The sequence below is a fragment of the Nerophis ophidion genome, linkage group LG02 (assembly GCF_033978795.1).
Source record: "Nerophis ophidion isolate RoL-2023_Sa linkage group LG02, RoL_Noph_v1.0, whole genome shotgun sequence".
Classification (NCBI taxonomy): domain Eukaryota; kingdom Metazoa; phylum Chordata; class Actinopteri; order Syngnathiformes; family Syngnathidae; genus Nerophis; species Nerophis ophidion.
In genome coordinates, this window is record NC_084612.1 from 76,198,110 (window position 1) to 76,210,951 (window position 12,842).

Genomic DNA, 12,842 nt, shown 5'->3' on the forward strand with positions numbered 1-12,842 from the left:
ATTGTCTTCTTTATTTTGTGAAACGGGTCAAAACGGCTCTTTGAGGGGTAAAGGTTGCCGACCCCTGTGCTGGAGCACGAAGAGTGCTTGAAACTCCGCATGTCAACATATCCGTTCGGTGCCACACCAACAAAATGCCCAAGCAACCATTTCCACATCAACACCGTATGAAAAAAATAGTCCACAACAGAAGGAGATAACGTCGGCAGGAACCCACCTCGTAGAACACTATTTGATTTCCTATTATGCAGCTCATTTTTTTTGACACTTATTAAAATATCTTGTGTGACATCATGGAAAAAAGTGCACTTTATTTGTTTTAAACTATTGTAGCGGCGTTCTGTACAAAAAGCACACTTTAATTTAGTGTTGTTTTGATATGTCATCTTAGTGACATCATGCACAAAAGTGCACTAATAGCTTGTTTCAAAATGTCTCTGACAATCTTGCACGTTCTGTTTTGGAAATGACATGAATGTTTGTGCCACTGCTTAATAACTGTTTAATAAATACAGTTTTGCTAAATTGACTTAGTTGAGATTTCCTTCTCTGCATGAAAGTTTAAAATGAACATATAGGAATGCAGTATGAAGAAGAATGTTTTAATATAGACACATAGAATTTTCATATTGCTGTGATTATATGCATCAAGTGTTCATTCAAGGACAAAATATGGAGGTATATATGGTGTATAGCAGGGGTCACCAACGCGGTCGCCCGCAAGGACTTGATGAGTCGCCCGCTGGCCTGTTCTAAAAATAGCTCAAATAGCAGCACTTACCAGTGAGCTGCCTCTATTTTTTAAATTGTATTTATTTACTAGAAAGCTGGGTTCGCTTTGCTGGACATTTTTAATTCTAAGAGAGACAAAACTCAAATAGAATTTGAAAATCCAAGAAAATATTTTAAAGACGTGGTCTTCACTTGTTTAAATAAATTCATTTATTTTTTTTACTTTGCTTCTTGTTAACTTTCAGAAAGACAATTTTAGAGAAAAAATACAACCTTAAAAATGATTTTAGGATTTTTAAACACATATACCTTTTTACCTTTTCAATTCTTTCCTGACAATTTAAATCAATGTTCAAGTAAATTCATTTGTTTTATTGTAAAGAATAATAAATACATTTTAATGTAATTCTTCATTTTAGCTTCTGTTTTTTCGATGAAGAATATTTGTGAAATATTTCTTCAAACTTATGATTAAAATTCAAAAAAATTATTTTGGCAAATCTTGAAAATCTGTAGAATCAAATTTAAATCTTCTTTCAAAGTCTTTTGAATTTCTTTTAAAATTTTTGTTCTGGAAAATCTAGAAGAAATAAGGATTTGTCTTTGTTAGAAATATAACTTGGTCCAATTTGTTATATATTCTAACAAAGTGCAGATTGGATTTTAACCTAATGTCATCAAAATTCTCAAATTAATCTTAAATCAGGAAAAATTACTATTGATTTTCCATAAATTCTTTTTTTAACTTTTTCAAAAAGATTCAAATTAGGTAGTTTTTCTCTTCATATTTTTTGGTTGAATTTTAAAGAGTGGAAATTGAAGATAAACTACGTTTCAAAATAAAAAAAATTTTTTTTTTCGTGTTTTCTCCTCTTTTAAACTGTTCAATTAAGTGTTTTTTTCATCATTTATTCTCTACAAAAAAACCTTCCCTAAAAGGAAAAAAAATGTATGACGGAATGACAGACAGAAATGCCAATTTTTTTCATATATATAGATTTATTTATTAAAGGTAAATTGGCTATTTCTGGCAGTTTATTTAAGTGTGTATCAAACTGGTTGGTAGCCCTTCGCATTAATCAGTACCCAAGAAGTAGATCTTGCTTTCAAAAAGGTTGGTGACCCCTGATTTATCATGACATGGCCTAAAAATATCAAGATATTTAAAAAAAGGACATATCGCCCAGCCCCACTCAAATGAAATATAAACAATGTTCATTGAGTACCTCACAAGGCAACATTAATAGGTAATGGTGGCACAAAAACATGTCAAACTCACCATCAGGTTGTTGTTGAGCACGTCGAAGTCACTGTAGCGCCGTATTACCTGCCACACACACACACACACACACACACACACACACACACACACACACACACACACACACACACACACACACACACACATTTACACGAATCCATTCGGATCACGTGACGTTCGTGCGATGTTTCTACCTGCCAGCTGTTGTCCGAGGACACGCCCCTCTGGACACGGATGATGTACTCCTACACACAGAACACACATTCATGGATGGAATAACAAAATTAATAATAAATATTACTCAGTAGCTTCTTTTCCCACATGTCAATCAAGTCCGTTTCCCCGCTCTCGGTCAAATTCGGGCACATTCCAGTTTGTTGCTGGAATAATCCCCGATCATTCATGAGAGCTGAGCTGCTTTCACAACAACCATGATGTCACTTCCTGCTTGCCTCCTCTCAAATGACTCACGTGCAACTTTTTTTCTCCCTTTGGTGGAAGAATGTGTTTTTTGTGCCACCTAAAACCATTCAAAGTTGTGTAAAGTTTTCCCACAGAGAAGCTATTTTAACTTTTTTTTTTAATTTAATAAGATGCTTTTTGTTTGACTAAATCTATAGTTAATTATAGATTAAATGTATTATTAAAAATATTTCCAAAAACGCTGAATTACATGCAAGCTGTACTGTAAAGTTCAAATTTGAATGACAATAAAAGGAAGTCTAAGTCTAAATCTAAGTCTAATCCCAGTCACAAATTAGCCAAATGTTATCTACAAGTTTTACCTTTTGGAGCAAAATATTTACTAACCACCATAATAGTTAAACTAGTGTAAAATTCAGACAAATAAGTATGGAGTTTAATTTGTATCTTCATTACAAAAGCTTTTTTAGACACTTTGTTTCGTTTGAATGTTGTCAAGTGATTTTTTTATTGATCAAATTGTGCTGACATTTTCATAAAGAAGGAAATGTGTGTGTTTAAAAATTAGGTGTAAAAGAATTCAGTGTAAAAAAAATTCAGTGCTTAAAATTTCAGTGTAGAAAAAAGGATGTGTTGAAAAAAGTCAAAAAAATTCAGTGCTACAAAAATTCTGTGTTTAAAATTTCAGTGTAAAAAATTCAGTGCTTAAAATTTCAGTGTAGAAAAAAGGATGTGTTGAAAAAAGTCTAAAAAATTCAGTGCTACAAAAATTCTGTGTTTAAAATTTCAGTGTAAAATAAATTCGGTGCTTAAAAATTCAGTGTAGAAAAAAGGATGTATTGAAAAAAGTTCCAAAAATTCAGTGTTTAAAATTTCAGTGTAAAAAAAAAATTCAGTGTTGAAAAATTATGTAGATAAAAATTTTGTGTTTAAAAATCAGTGGAAAAAGATGAAGAGCTGAAAAATTCAGTGGAAAAAAAATCAGGGTTTAAAAAAATCCCTTTATAAGGATAAAGTGTTTAAAAATTCAGTGCTGAAAAATTAATTGTTTATAAAGTCAGTGTTGAATAATTCAGTGTAAATACTTCAGGGATTTAAAAGTCCATCTTTAAGGATTAAGTGTTTAAAAATTAAGTGTAAAAGAATTAAGTGTTTAAAAATTCAGTGTAAAAAATTCAGTGCTGAAAAATTAATTGTTTATAAAGTCAGTGTTAAATAATTCAGTGTAAATACTTCAGGGTTTAAAAATTCCAACTGTAAGAATCAAGTGTTTAAAAATTCAGTTTAAAAATTAAGTGTAAAATAATTAAATGTTTAAAAATTCAGTGCTGAAAAAATTCAGTGTTTAAAATTTCAGTATAAAAAAAACAAGTGCTGAAAATTTCAGTGTTTAAAAAAAAATTACATCTCTGAGAATTAAGTGTTTAAAAATTCAGTGTAAAAAATTCACTTCTGAAAAATTCCTTGTTTACAAATTTAGGGTTGAATAATTTTATGCAAATACTTCAGTGTTTAAAAATTCAATGTAGAAGAAATAAGTGTTTAAAAATTCTGTTTAAAATTTCAGTGCTGAAGAATTCAATGTATAAGAATTCAGCGTTAAAAATTCTGAAAAATTCAGCACTGAAATTCCGTCATAATATTTTTTTAACTTTCAAAGTCTCTAAAAAAGTTATTATTTTTCATGGTTGTTTGATTTACTTTTTCCATCCATCCATTTTTCTACCAATTGTCCCTTTTCGGGGTTTCAGGGGGTGCTGGAGCCTCTATCTCAGCTGCATTCGGGCAGAAGGCGGCGTACACCCTGGACAAGATAGACAACATTCACACTCGGGACCATTCACTTTTTGTCAAAGAAAAGTGTTTCTTATGCAAACACACAAAATAGGAAATATTTTCCCCGAAAAATATTTCAAAGTGGAATGTTTGATGTGAAGTAAAAGGTCTATAGTCCATAATAATATTGATTTTGATTCATTATTATTTTTGGAGCCATGACAGCTAACAGTTTGTCTTACTAGAGTCAACTTTTTCTTGTTACATTTCACCTGTTTGCTCTTTTTTTATATTTTGTTTTGTTTGGACACCCAGATTTAATGATTATTATTGTTAAACTTCTTTTTCCGATGTCAATCAACACTGACAATATTGCAAAGTCACATTTATTTGTTTTGAATCTACAAAGGGCCCTGCGATGAGGTGGCGACTTGTCCAGGGTGTACCCCGCCTTCCGCCCGATTGTAGCTGAGATAGACGCCAGCGCCCCCCGCGACCCCAAAAGGGAATAAGCGGTAGAAAATGGATGGATGGATGGATGGAATCTACAAAGCTAGGTCAGGTTAGGTCAAGAAGCAGCCTGTGAGTGAACAACTTCCGGTCTTTACTTTTTTTTTTTTTTTTTTTTTAAATTACATTGCTTGTTTGTTTTTTTGTTTTTTTTTTTAAAGGTTTATTTATACATTTCAACAATTACAAACAATAAGTCAAACAACAATATAAAACATTATGAAAACAGTACAAAACAGCGCCAGGGGGTTGTAAGTTCAAAGTAATAAAAATAGAATACAAATATATATATATATATATATATATATATATATATATATATATATATATATAATAAACAAAATGCAAAGCCGTAGGCTTATTCAGATTCATCAAACAAGTTAAATTTGGAACACAGCATCATCGTTTTCACAGCTTTTTTGTTGTTAGAGGTAGAGAGCGTTTTAATGTAAAGTTCCAGATCTTTTTTAATTTCCGGTCTTTACCTGCGACAATAAAAGTCATGAAAAACACGTCACAGTTCATGTCCAACACCAACATACAGTAAGACTGGCTTAATTTAACTGTATATTTATGACTAAATAAATTTAAAAAAGTGTACGTTTAAGGACAAAATAACGACACCGTCAGTGTCGTTAGCGTTAGCATGCTAAGCTAATGCAGCCTCAGCTGATTTTAGTTCATTATCGGCCACGACAAAAGCTTAAACCCACCATATTTACCGGAGACAACTTTAATAACCGACACGGCGGTCAAGCAGCATCCCGACTATGAGGGCGAAAGTGCGGCTGGTTTGAAAGAAGCTTCAATGGAACTCCATCCACACTTCCGGGAAATTGCTTCATCAGTCAACATTTCAACCGCAGTTTGTGTCACAAAAAGCCCCGCGTCGTTTTATTTAATTTATTTATTTATTAACAGTTGGGTTATTAACGTCCGTTGACGGTTGCGTTTCGTGCGGTTGTGAAGACGCCGAAGGTGAGCGGGACTCACCGTGTGAGATTGAAGCTTCTGGCTGGCTTGGATCGCCGCCGTCAGGGGGACAGTGTCGTCCAACACCAGCCTCCTCGGGGCCGGCTTATCCAGGAAAGACATCCCGAAGTGTGGCTACCCGACCGCCGGACTGTCAGCTTTGTCACTGGGCGATGCGGAATGGAAGCCCGGAGCTCGGCTGGAGGAGGAAAGTGCAGTTTCGCTTCGCCGTAAAAAAGCAAAGGGGCTGGAGCGCTCGCCGTGGGTCGTTCGCAAACGACTCGGCTCTTATAGACGGCTCTTTAGGGCGAACGACTCTTTGAATGTTAAAAGACTTAAGACTTGGACACACTTTAATGATCCACAAGGGAAATTGTTCCACACAGTAGTTCGGCTACAATGATGGAAAGTGTAAGGATGGGAAGGACAAACCCCGTTTCCATATGAGTTGGGAACTTGTGTTAGATGTAAATATAAATGGAATACAATGATTCGCTATTTTTTTCAACCCATATTCAATTGAATGCACTACAAACAAGATATTTGATGTTCAAACTCATAAACTTTATTTTTTTTTGCAAATAATAATTAACTTAGAATGTCATGGCTGCAACACGTGCTTCACGGTGGCAGAGGGGTTAGTGCGTCTGCCTCACAATACGAAGTTCCTGCAGTCCTGGGTTCAAATCCAGGCTCGGGATCTTTCTGTGTGGAGTTTGCATGTTCTCCCCGTGAATGCGTGGGTTCCCTCCGGGTACTCCGGCTTCCTCCCACTTCCAAAGACATGCACCTGGGGATAGGTTGATTAGCAACACTAAATTGGCCCTAGTGTGTGAATGTGAGTGTGAATGTTGTCTGTCTATCTGTGTTGGCCCTGTGATGAGGTGGCGACTTGTCCAGGGTGTACCCTGCCTTCCGCCCGATTGTAGCTGAGATAGGCGCCAGCGCCCCCCGCGACCCCGAAAGGGAATAAGCGGTAGGAAATGGATGGATGGATGGATTGAACAAGCGAGACTTATATAACTTTATAGTGACATGCAAAATCGAGTTTCAAATAATACTAATAATTAAACAATTGCAAATCAAATCAAATTTAAATAGAAATTGAATGCCTCTTTTCTATTTGCAGCCTTCTCAGGTAAATATCAACATAAAATTTCTGGCCGTAAAAAGCAAAAGGGGCTGGAGCGCTCGCCGTGGGTCGTTCGCAAACGACTCGGCTCTTATAGTCGGCTCTTTAGGGCGAACGACTCTCTGAATGTTAAAAGACTTAAGACTTGGACACACTTTAATGATCCACAAGGGACATTGTTCCACACAGTAGTTCGGCTACAATGATGGAAAGTGTAAGGATGGGAAGGACAAACCCCGTTTCCATATGAGTTGGGAACTTGTGTTGGATGTAAATATAAATGGAATACAATGATTTGCTACTTTTTTCAACCCATATTCAATTGAATGCACTACAAACAAGATATTTGATGTTCAAACTCATAAACTTTATTTTTTTTTGCAAATAATAATTAACTTAGAATGTCATGGCTGCAACACGTGCCAAAGTAGTTGGGAAAGGGCATGTTCACCACTGTGTTACATCACCTTTTCTTTTAACAACACTCAATAAACGTTTGGGAACTGAGGAAACTAATTGTTGAAGCTTTGAAAGTGGAATTCTTTCCCATTCTTGCTTGATGTACAGCAGGGGTGTCAAACTCGAATAGAGAGTGGGCCAACATTTTAAAATGAACAAAGCGGCGGGCCAAGGTTGAACAAATTAACCTTTTAATAGGGACCCAAACAAGTTTTGCATTGAATATTGAACAAGCGAGACTTATATAATTTTATAGTGACATGCAAAATCGAGTTTCAAATAATACTAATAATTAAACAATTGCAAATCAAATCAAATTTAAATAGAAATTGAATGCCTCTTTTCTATTTGCAGCCTTCTCAGGTAAATATCAACATAACATTTCTGGCCGTAAAAAGCAAAAGGGGCTGGAGCGCTCGCCGTGGGTCGTTCGCAAACGACTCGGCTCTTATAGTCGGCTCTTTAGGGCGAACGACTCTCTGAATGTTAAAAGACTTAAGACTTGGACACACTTTAATGATCCACAAGGGACATTGTTCCACACAGTAGTTCGGCTACAATGATGGAAAGTGTAAGGATGGGAAGGACAAACCCCGTTTCCATATGAGTTGGGAAATTGTGTTAGATGTAAATATAAACAGAATACAAAGATTTGCTATTTTTTTCAACCCATATTCCATTGAATGCACTACAAACACAAGATATTTAATGTTCAAACTCATAAACTTTATTTTTTTTTTTGCAAACAATAATTAACTTAGAATGTCATGGCTGCAACACGTGCCAAAGTAGTTGGGAAAGGGCATGTTCACCACTGTGTTACATCACCTTTTCTTTTAACAACACTCAATAAACGTTTGGGAACTGAGGAGACACATTTTTGAAGCTTTTCAGGTGGAATTCTTTCCCATTCTTGCTTGATGTACAGCAGGGGTGTCAAACTCAAATACAGAGTGGGCCAAAATTTAAAACTGAACAAAGCCGCAGGCCAAGGTTGAACAAATTAACCTTTTAATAGGGACCCAAACAAGTTTTGCATTGAATATTGAACAAGCGAGGCTTGTATAACTTTATAGTGACATGCAAAATCGAGTTTCAAATAATACTAATAATTTAAAAATAGCAATGGCATATCAAATCAAATTTAAATAGAAATTGAATGCCTCTTTTCTATTTGCAGCCTTCTCAGGTAAATATCAAAATAAACTTTTCCCACAGGCTAATAATACAGTTTTATATTGTAGCGTCCAGGAAGAGGTAGTACTGCAAGGGGTTCTGTGTATTTGTTCTGTTGTGTTTATGTTGTGTTACAGTGCGGATGTTCTCCCGAAATTTGCTTGTCATTCTCGTTTAGTGTCTGTTCACAGTGTGGCCCATATTTGTAACAAGTGGTTCTGTGTATTTGTTCTGTTGTGTTAATGTTGTGTTACAGCGCGGATGTTCTCCCGAAATTTGCTTGTCATTCTTGTTTAGTGTCGGTTCACAGTGTGGCGCATATTTGTAACAGTCTTAAAGTTGTTTATACGGCCACCCTCAGTGTGACCTGTATGGCTGTTGACCAAGCTTGCATTGGCATTAGCGTTTGTGTGTGTGTGTGTGTGTGTGTGTAAAAGCCACATATATCATGTGACTAGGCCGGCACACTGGTTTCTACGTAGGAAAAGCGGACGTGACGAAAGGTTTTAGAGGACGCTTGAGGCAGTGCCTTTAAGGCACGCTCCCAATATTGTTGTCCAGGTGGGAATCGGGAGAACGGTTGCCCCCTGTGATTTTCGTGAGGGGCACTGAAATTTGGGAGTCTCCTTTGAAAATCGGGGTAGCAAGTATGAGTATTAGCGGTGAATGCGGTGAAAATACACGGCGGGCCAAATTTGTCCCGCGGGCCAGAGTTTGACACCCATGATGTACAACTTAAGTTGTTCAAAAGTACGGGGTCTCTGTTGTCGTATTTTAGGCTTCAAAACTTTTCAGTGGGAGACAGGTCTGGACTACAGGCAGGCCAGTGTAGTACCCGGACTCTTTTATTATGACCATACGTCCTCTTTTGCAGGACTGTCCGGGCGGGGTTTCTTAAATGCCACAAATGTCCGGCGTCTTGTGTCAAGGTTGCGTGTATTTTCAATGTACGTGCAGGGGTAAGAGGAGTTAAAAACTAAACAAATTGCCCCCCCAGCTACCCCAAAAGGGTAAAAAATGGATGGTTAATGTTCATATATCATCTTGGAGAAAGCATACATTCAAGTTGGCGTACACAGTGGTGTTTAAGTTTGAACACATGATCAGATATATATATATATATATATATAAGTGTACAAATGTATATGTTTGATTTAAATGTTAAACTGTGTATATGAGACGTGTGCTACATATATGTTGCTTATATATTGTTTAAAAAAAAAACAACTAATGTAAGTGAAGCATGTTTTAGATTTTATATATTTTGAACCTTTTTCTTGTTGTGATGGGGTAGGTTTATATAAGCGTTGCTTCAACCGACACCCTTTCGGCTCAATCATTGCTCCAATGAGTGTTTTTTTTCTTTTTTGTTGTTGTTCTTTGTTTTATGTGAAGATTGCCGAAATAAATAAATAAACACATAAAATAAACAAATAAGATAAGGCCCCTTAGTTTGATATTGGCAGGTGAAACATCTCTGATCCTTGATGAAGGTCGCAGCAAACGTTCCCTCTAAGGTGCACGCCTGCGCTATTTCGCACTGCAAATGGCAAATTAATGCTGTGCAGAAAATCAAAAATCCCATCTGAATTTTAAACAAAATAAACACATTACAGTTTATTCTGTATGATTTTGCAATGCAGCTCTATGAGTGACAAATGACAACAAGAGTGGCCCCGATGAATTAAACGATCTTTGTCAACACAGTTCAATTATCTGTCGAGACACTTTACGAACAGGAATTCCATTAATTAGATTAGATAGTACTTTATTTATTCCGTCAGGAAAATTACAATTTTCAGCACAATCCCATTCAAGATCAGACAAACATTACAGGGAGACAGAACAGGATCGCTGACGGGTCTGCCTACCTAGGTTCCATTCTAGAGGCTAATCTTTCCTGTGATAAAATGGCAACCAAGGTGATCAAAAAGGTCAACCAAAGAACGAGATTCCTCTACAGAATCTCCTCTCTGGTCAACAAAAACACCTTGAGGATTCTAGCGGGAACTCTCATTCAACCCTTCTCCGATTACGCTTGCACCTCCTGGTACCCCAGCACCTCCAAAACCCTCAAATCTAGACTCCAAACATCCCAGAATAAGCTAATCCGGTTACTTTTAGACCTCCACCCCAGATCACACTTCAATCCAACCCACTTCTCCAAAGTAGGCTGGCTCAGGGTGGAGGACAGAGTAAAACAACTTGCACTGAGCCTGGTCTATAAAATCCGCTACACCTCCTTGATCCCGAAGTACATGAATATTAAAATAATTTTTTTTTAAAAAAATAAATAAAAAATCACATTATTAAGCAAAACTGTTTGTAACCACACCAAAAACATGAGTAAAAAACAACTTTTATCTATAAAAACTGGTAATTGTCTGCCATACAAACCAGGCTTAAACCAACTTTGTCATCCGTCCGTTCAACAGAAGCCACTCGCTCTCTCACCTGCACCAACACAAGCACTCATGGCACTTAGCCAGCGTTGCGTTTAAGGTCACACAAAAAGCCGGACAACCCCAACGCCACACAATGTGTTGTAACACTCTGACTCCTCAATCAGATGTGTGCTTATTTTACTGCCATTCCTTAAGAATGTTAATCTGTATCATGTTAGACCCGCTCGACATCCATTGCTTTCGGTCCCCTAGAGGGGGGGGGGGGGTTGCCCACATCTGAGGTCCTCTCCAAGGTTTCTCATAGTCAGCATTGTCACTGGCGTCCCACTGGATGTGAATTCTCCCTGCCCACTGGGTGTGAGTTTTCCTTGCCCTTTTGTGGGTTCTTGGCTTCCATTTCCTTTGCCGCGCTGACCCCAGAATAGTCTGCTAAAGAGTTAACTGTAAAGAACAAAAGTTCTATTGCACAAACTCAGCGTCGCAGCAATGGAACTTTACTCCAACTGAGCCTGTGTACCTAGCTCTTAGACCTATTTAAGCGCAGTAAACTATTGTAATCACAAAACATCTTTACCCAAATGTTTTTTTTATTTGTTTTACACATATTTTGGTGGAATGACTTCAAGTCATAAAATCTAAGGAGCCATAAAGGAGAAAAAACACTGAGCGAAAAAAAACGACTCCCTTTAAAAAGGGACTAAATTCCCATCATTACAAGGGCCAAGCAGAGAAGGGCTCGATGTCACCACCTGCTGGTCGGGAGGAAGAACAGCTTATCCAGTAATACAGGTGCTGGTCATATTATTAGAATATCATGAAAAAGTTGATTTATTTCATTAATTCCATTTAGAAAGTCAAACTTGTAAAATGTATACATTCATTCCAAACAGACTGATATAATTCAAGTGTTTTTTTGCCAAAAAGGAGATGATTATAGCTGACAACCAAAGAAAACCCTAAAATTCAACATCTCAGAAAATTAGAATATGGTGAAAAGATCAGATATTGAAGACACCTGGTGCCACACTCTAATTAGTTAACTAACTCAAAACACCTGGAAAAGCCTTTAAATGGTCTCTCGTTTTGATTCTGTATGACACACAATCATGGGGAAGACTGCTGACTTGACAACTGTCCAAAAGATGACCATTGATACTTTAAAGAAGGAGGGCAAGACACAAAAGGTCATTGCCAAAGAGGTTGGATGTTGCCAGAGCTCTGTGTCCAAGCACATTAATAGAGAGGCCAAGGGAAGACAAAGATGTGGTAGAAAAAAAGTGTACAAGCAAGAGGGATAACCGCGCCCTGGAGAGGATTGTCAAACAAAACCCATCCAAAAATGTGGGGGAGATCCACAAAGAGTGGACTGCGGCTGGAGTCAGTGCTTTAAGAACCACCACGCACCGACGTATGCAAGATATGGGCTTCAGCTGTCGCATTCCTTGTGTAAAGCCACTCTTGAATAAGAGACAACGTCAAAAGCGTCTCGCCTGGGCTCAAGACAAAAAGGACTGGACTGCTGCTGAGTGGTCCAAAGTTATGTTTTCAGATTAAAGTAAATTTTGTATCTCCTTTGGAAATAGAGGTCCCAGAGTCTGGAGGAAGACAGGAGAGGCACAGAATCCACGTTGCCTGAAGTCCAGTGTCAAATTATATTATATAGCGCTTTTTCTCTAGTGACTCAAAGCGCTTTACATAGTGAAACCCAATATCTAAGTTACATATAAATCAGTGTGGGTGGCACTGGGAGCAGGTGGGTAAAGTGTCTTGCCCAAGGACACAACGGCAGCGACTAGGATGGCGTAAGCGGGGATCGATCCTGCAACCCTCAAGTTGCTGGCACGGCCGCTCTACCAACCGAGCTATACCGCTATACCGTAATGTTCATATTGTTCTTATTCAGCCAGTGTTTGTGGGTCTGATGGACCCCTTGCATTTTGTGGCTTTTAATGCTTAAAAATCAAACAGTTTTATGTTAAAATACTGAACAGATGTT

General features: G+C 37.4%; 1 protein-coding gene across 2 annotated transcripts in view; it reads right to left on the reverse strand.

The window, feature by feature from the left end:
* pxk (PX domain containing serine/threonine kinase) overlaps positions 1-5,947 on the reverse strand; it is a 38,908-nt gene extending 32,961 nt beyond the window's left edge. For both annotated transcript variants that reach the window (XM_061891437.1, XM_061891443.1), the window contains exons 1-3: positions 5,696-5,947; positions 2,188-2,238; positions 2,012-2,059 (exon numbers count right to left, since the gene is read on the reverse strand). In XM_061891437.1, the coding sequence (XP_061747421.1) occupies positions 2,012-2,059; positions 2,188-2,238; positions 5,696-5,797 (201 nt within the window). In that variant the 5' untranslated portion in view covers positions 5,798-5,947. The remainder of the gene's footprint in view (positions 1-2,011; positions 2,060-2,187; positions 2,239-5,695) is intronic.
* Positions 5,948-12,842: the final 6,895 nt, after the last annotated feature.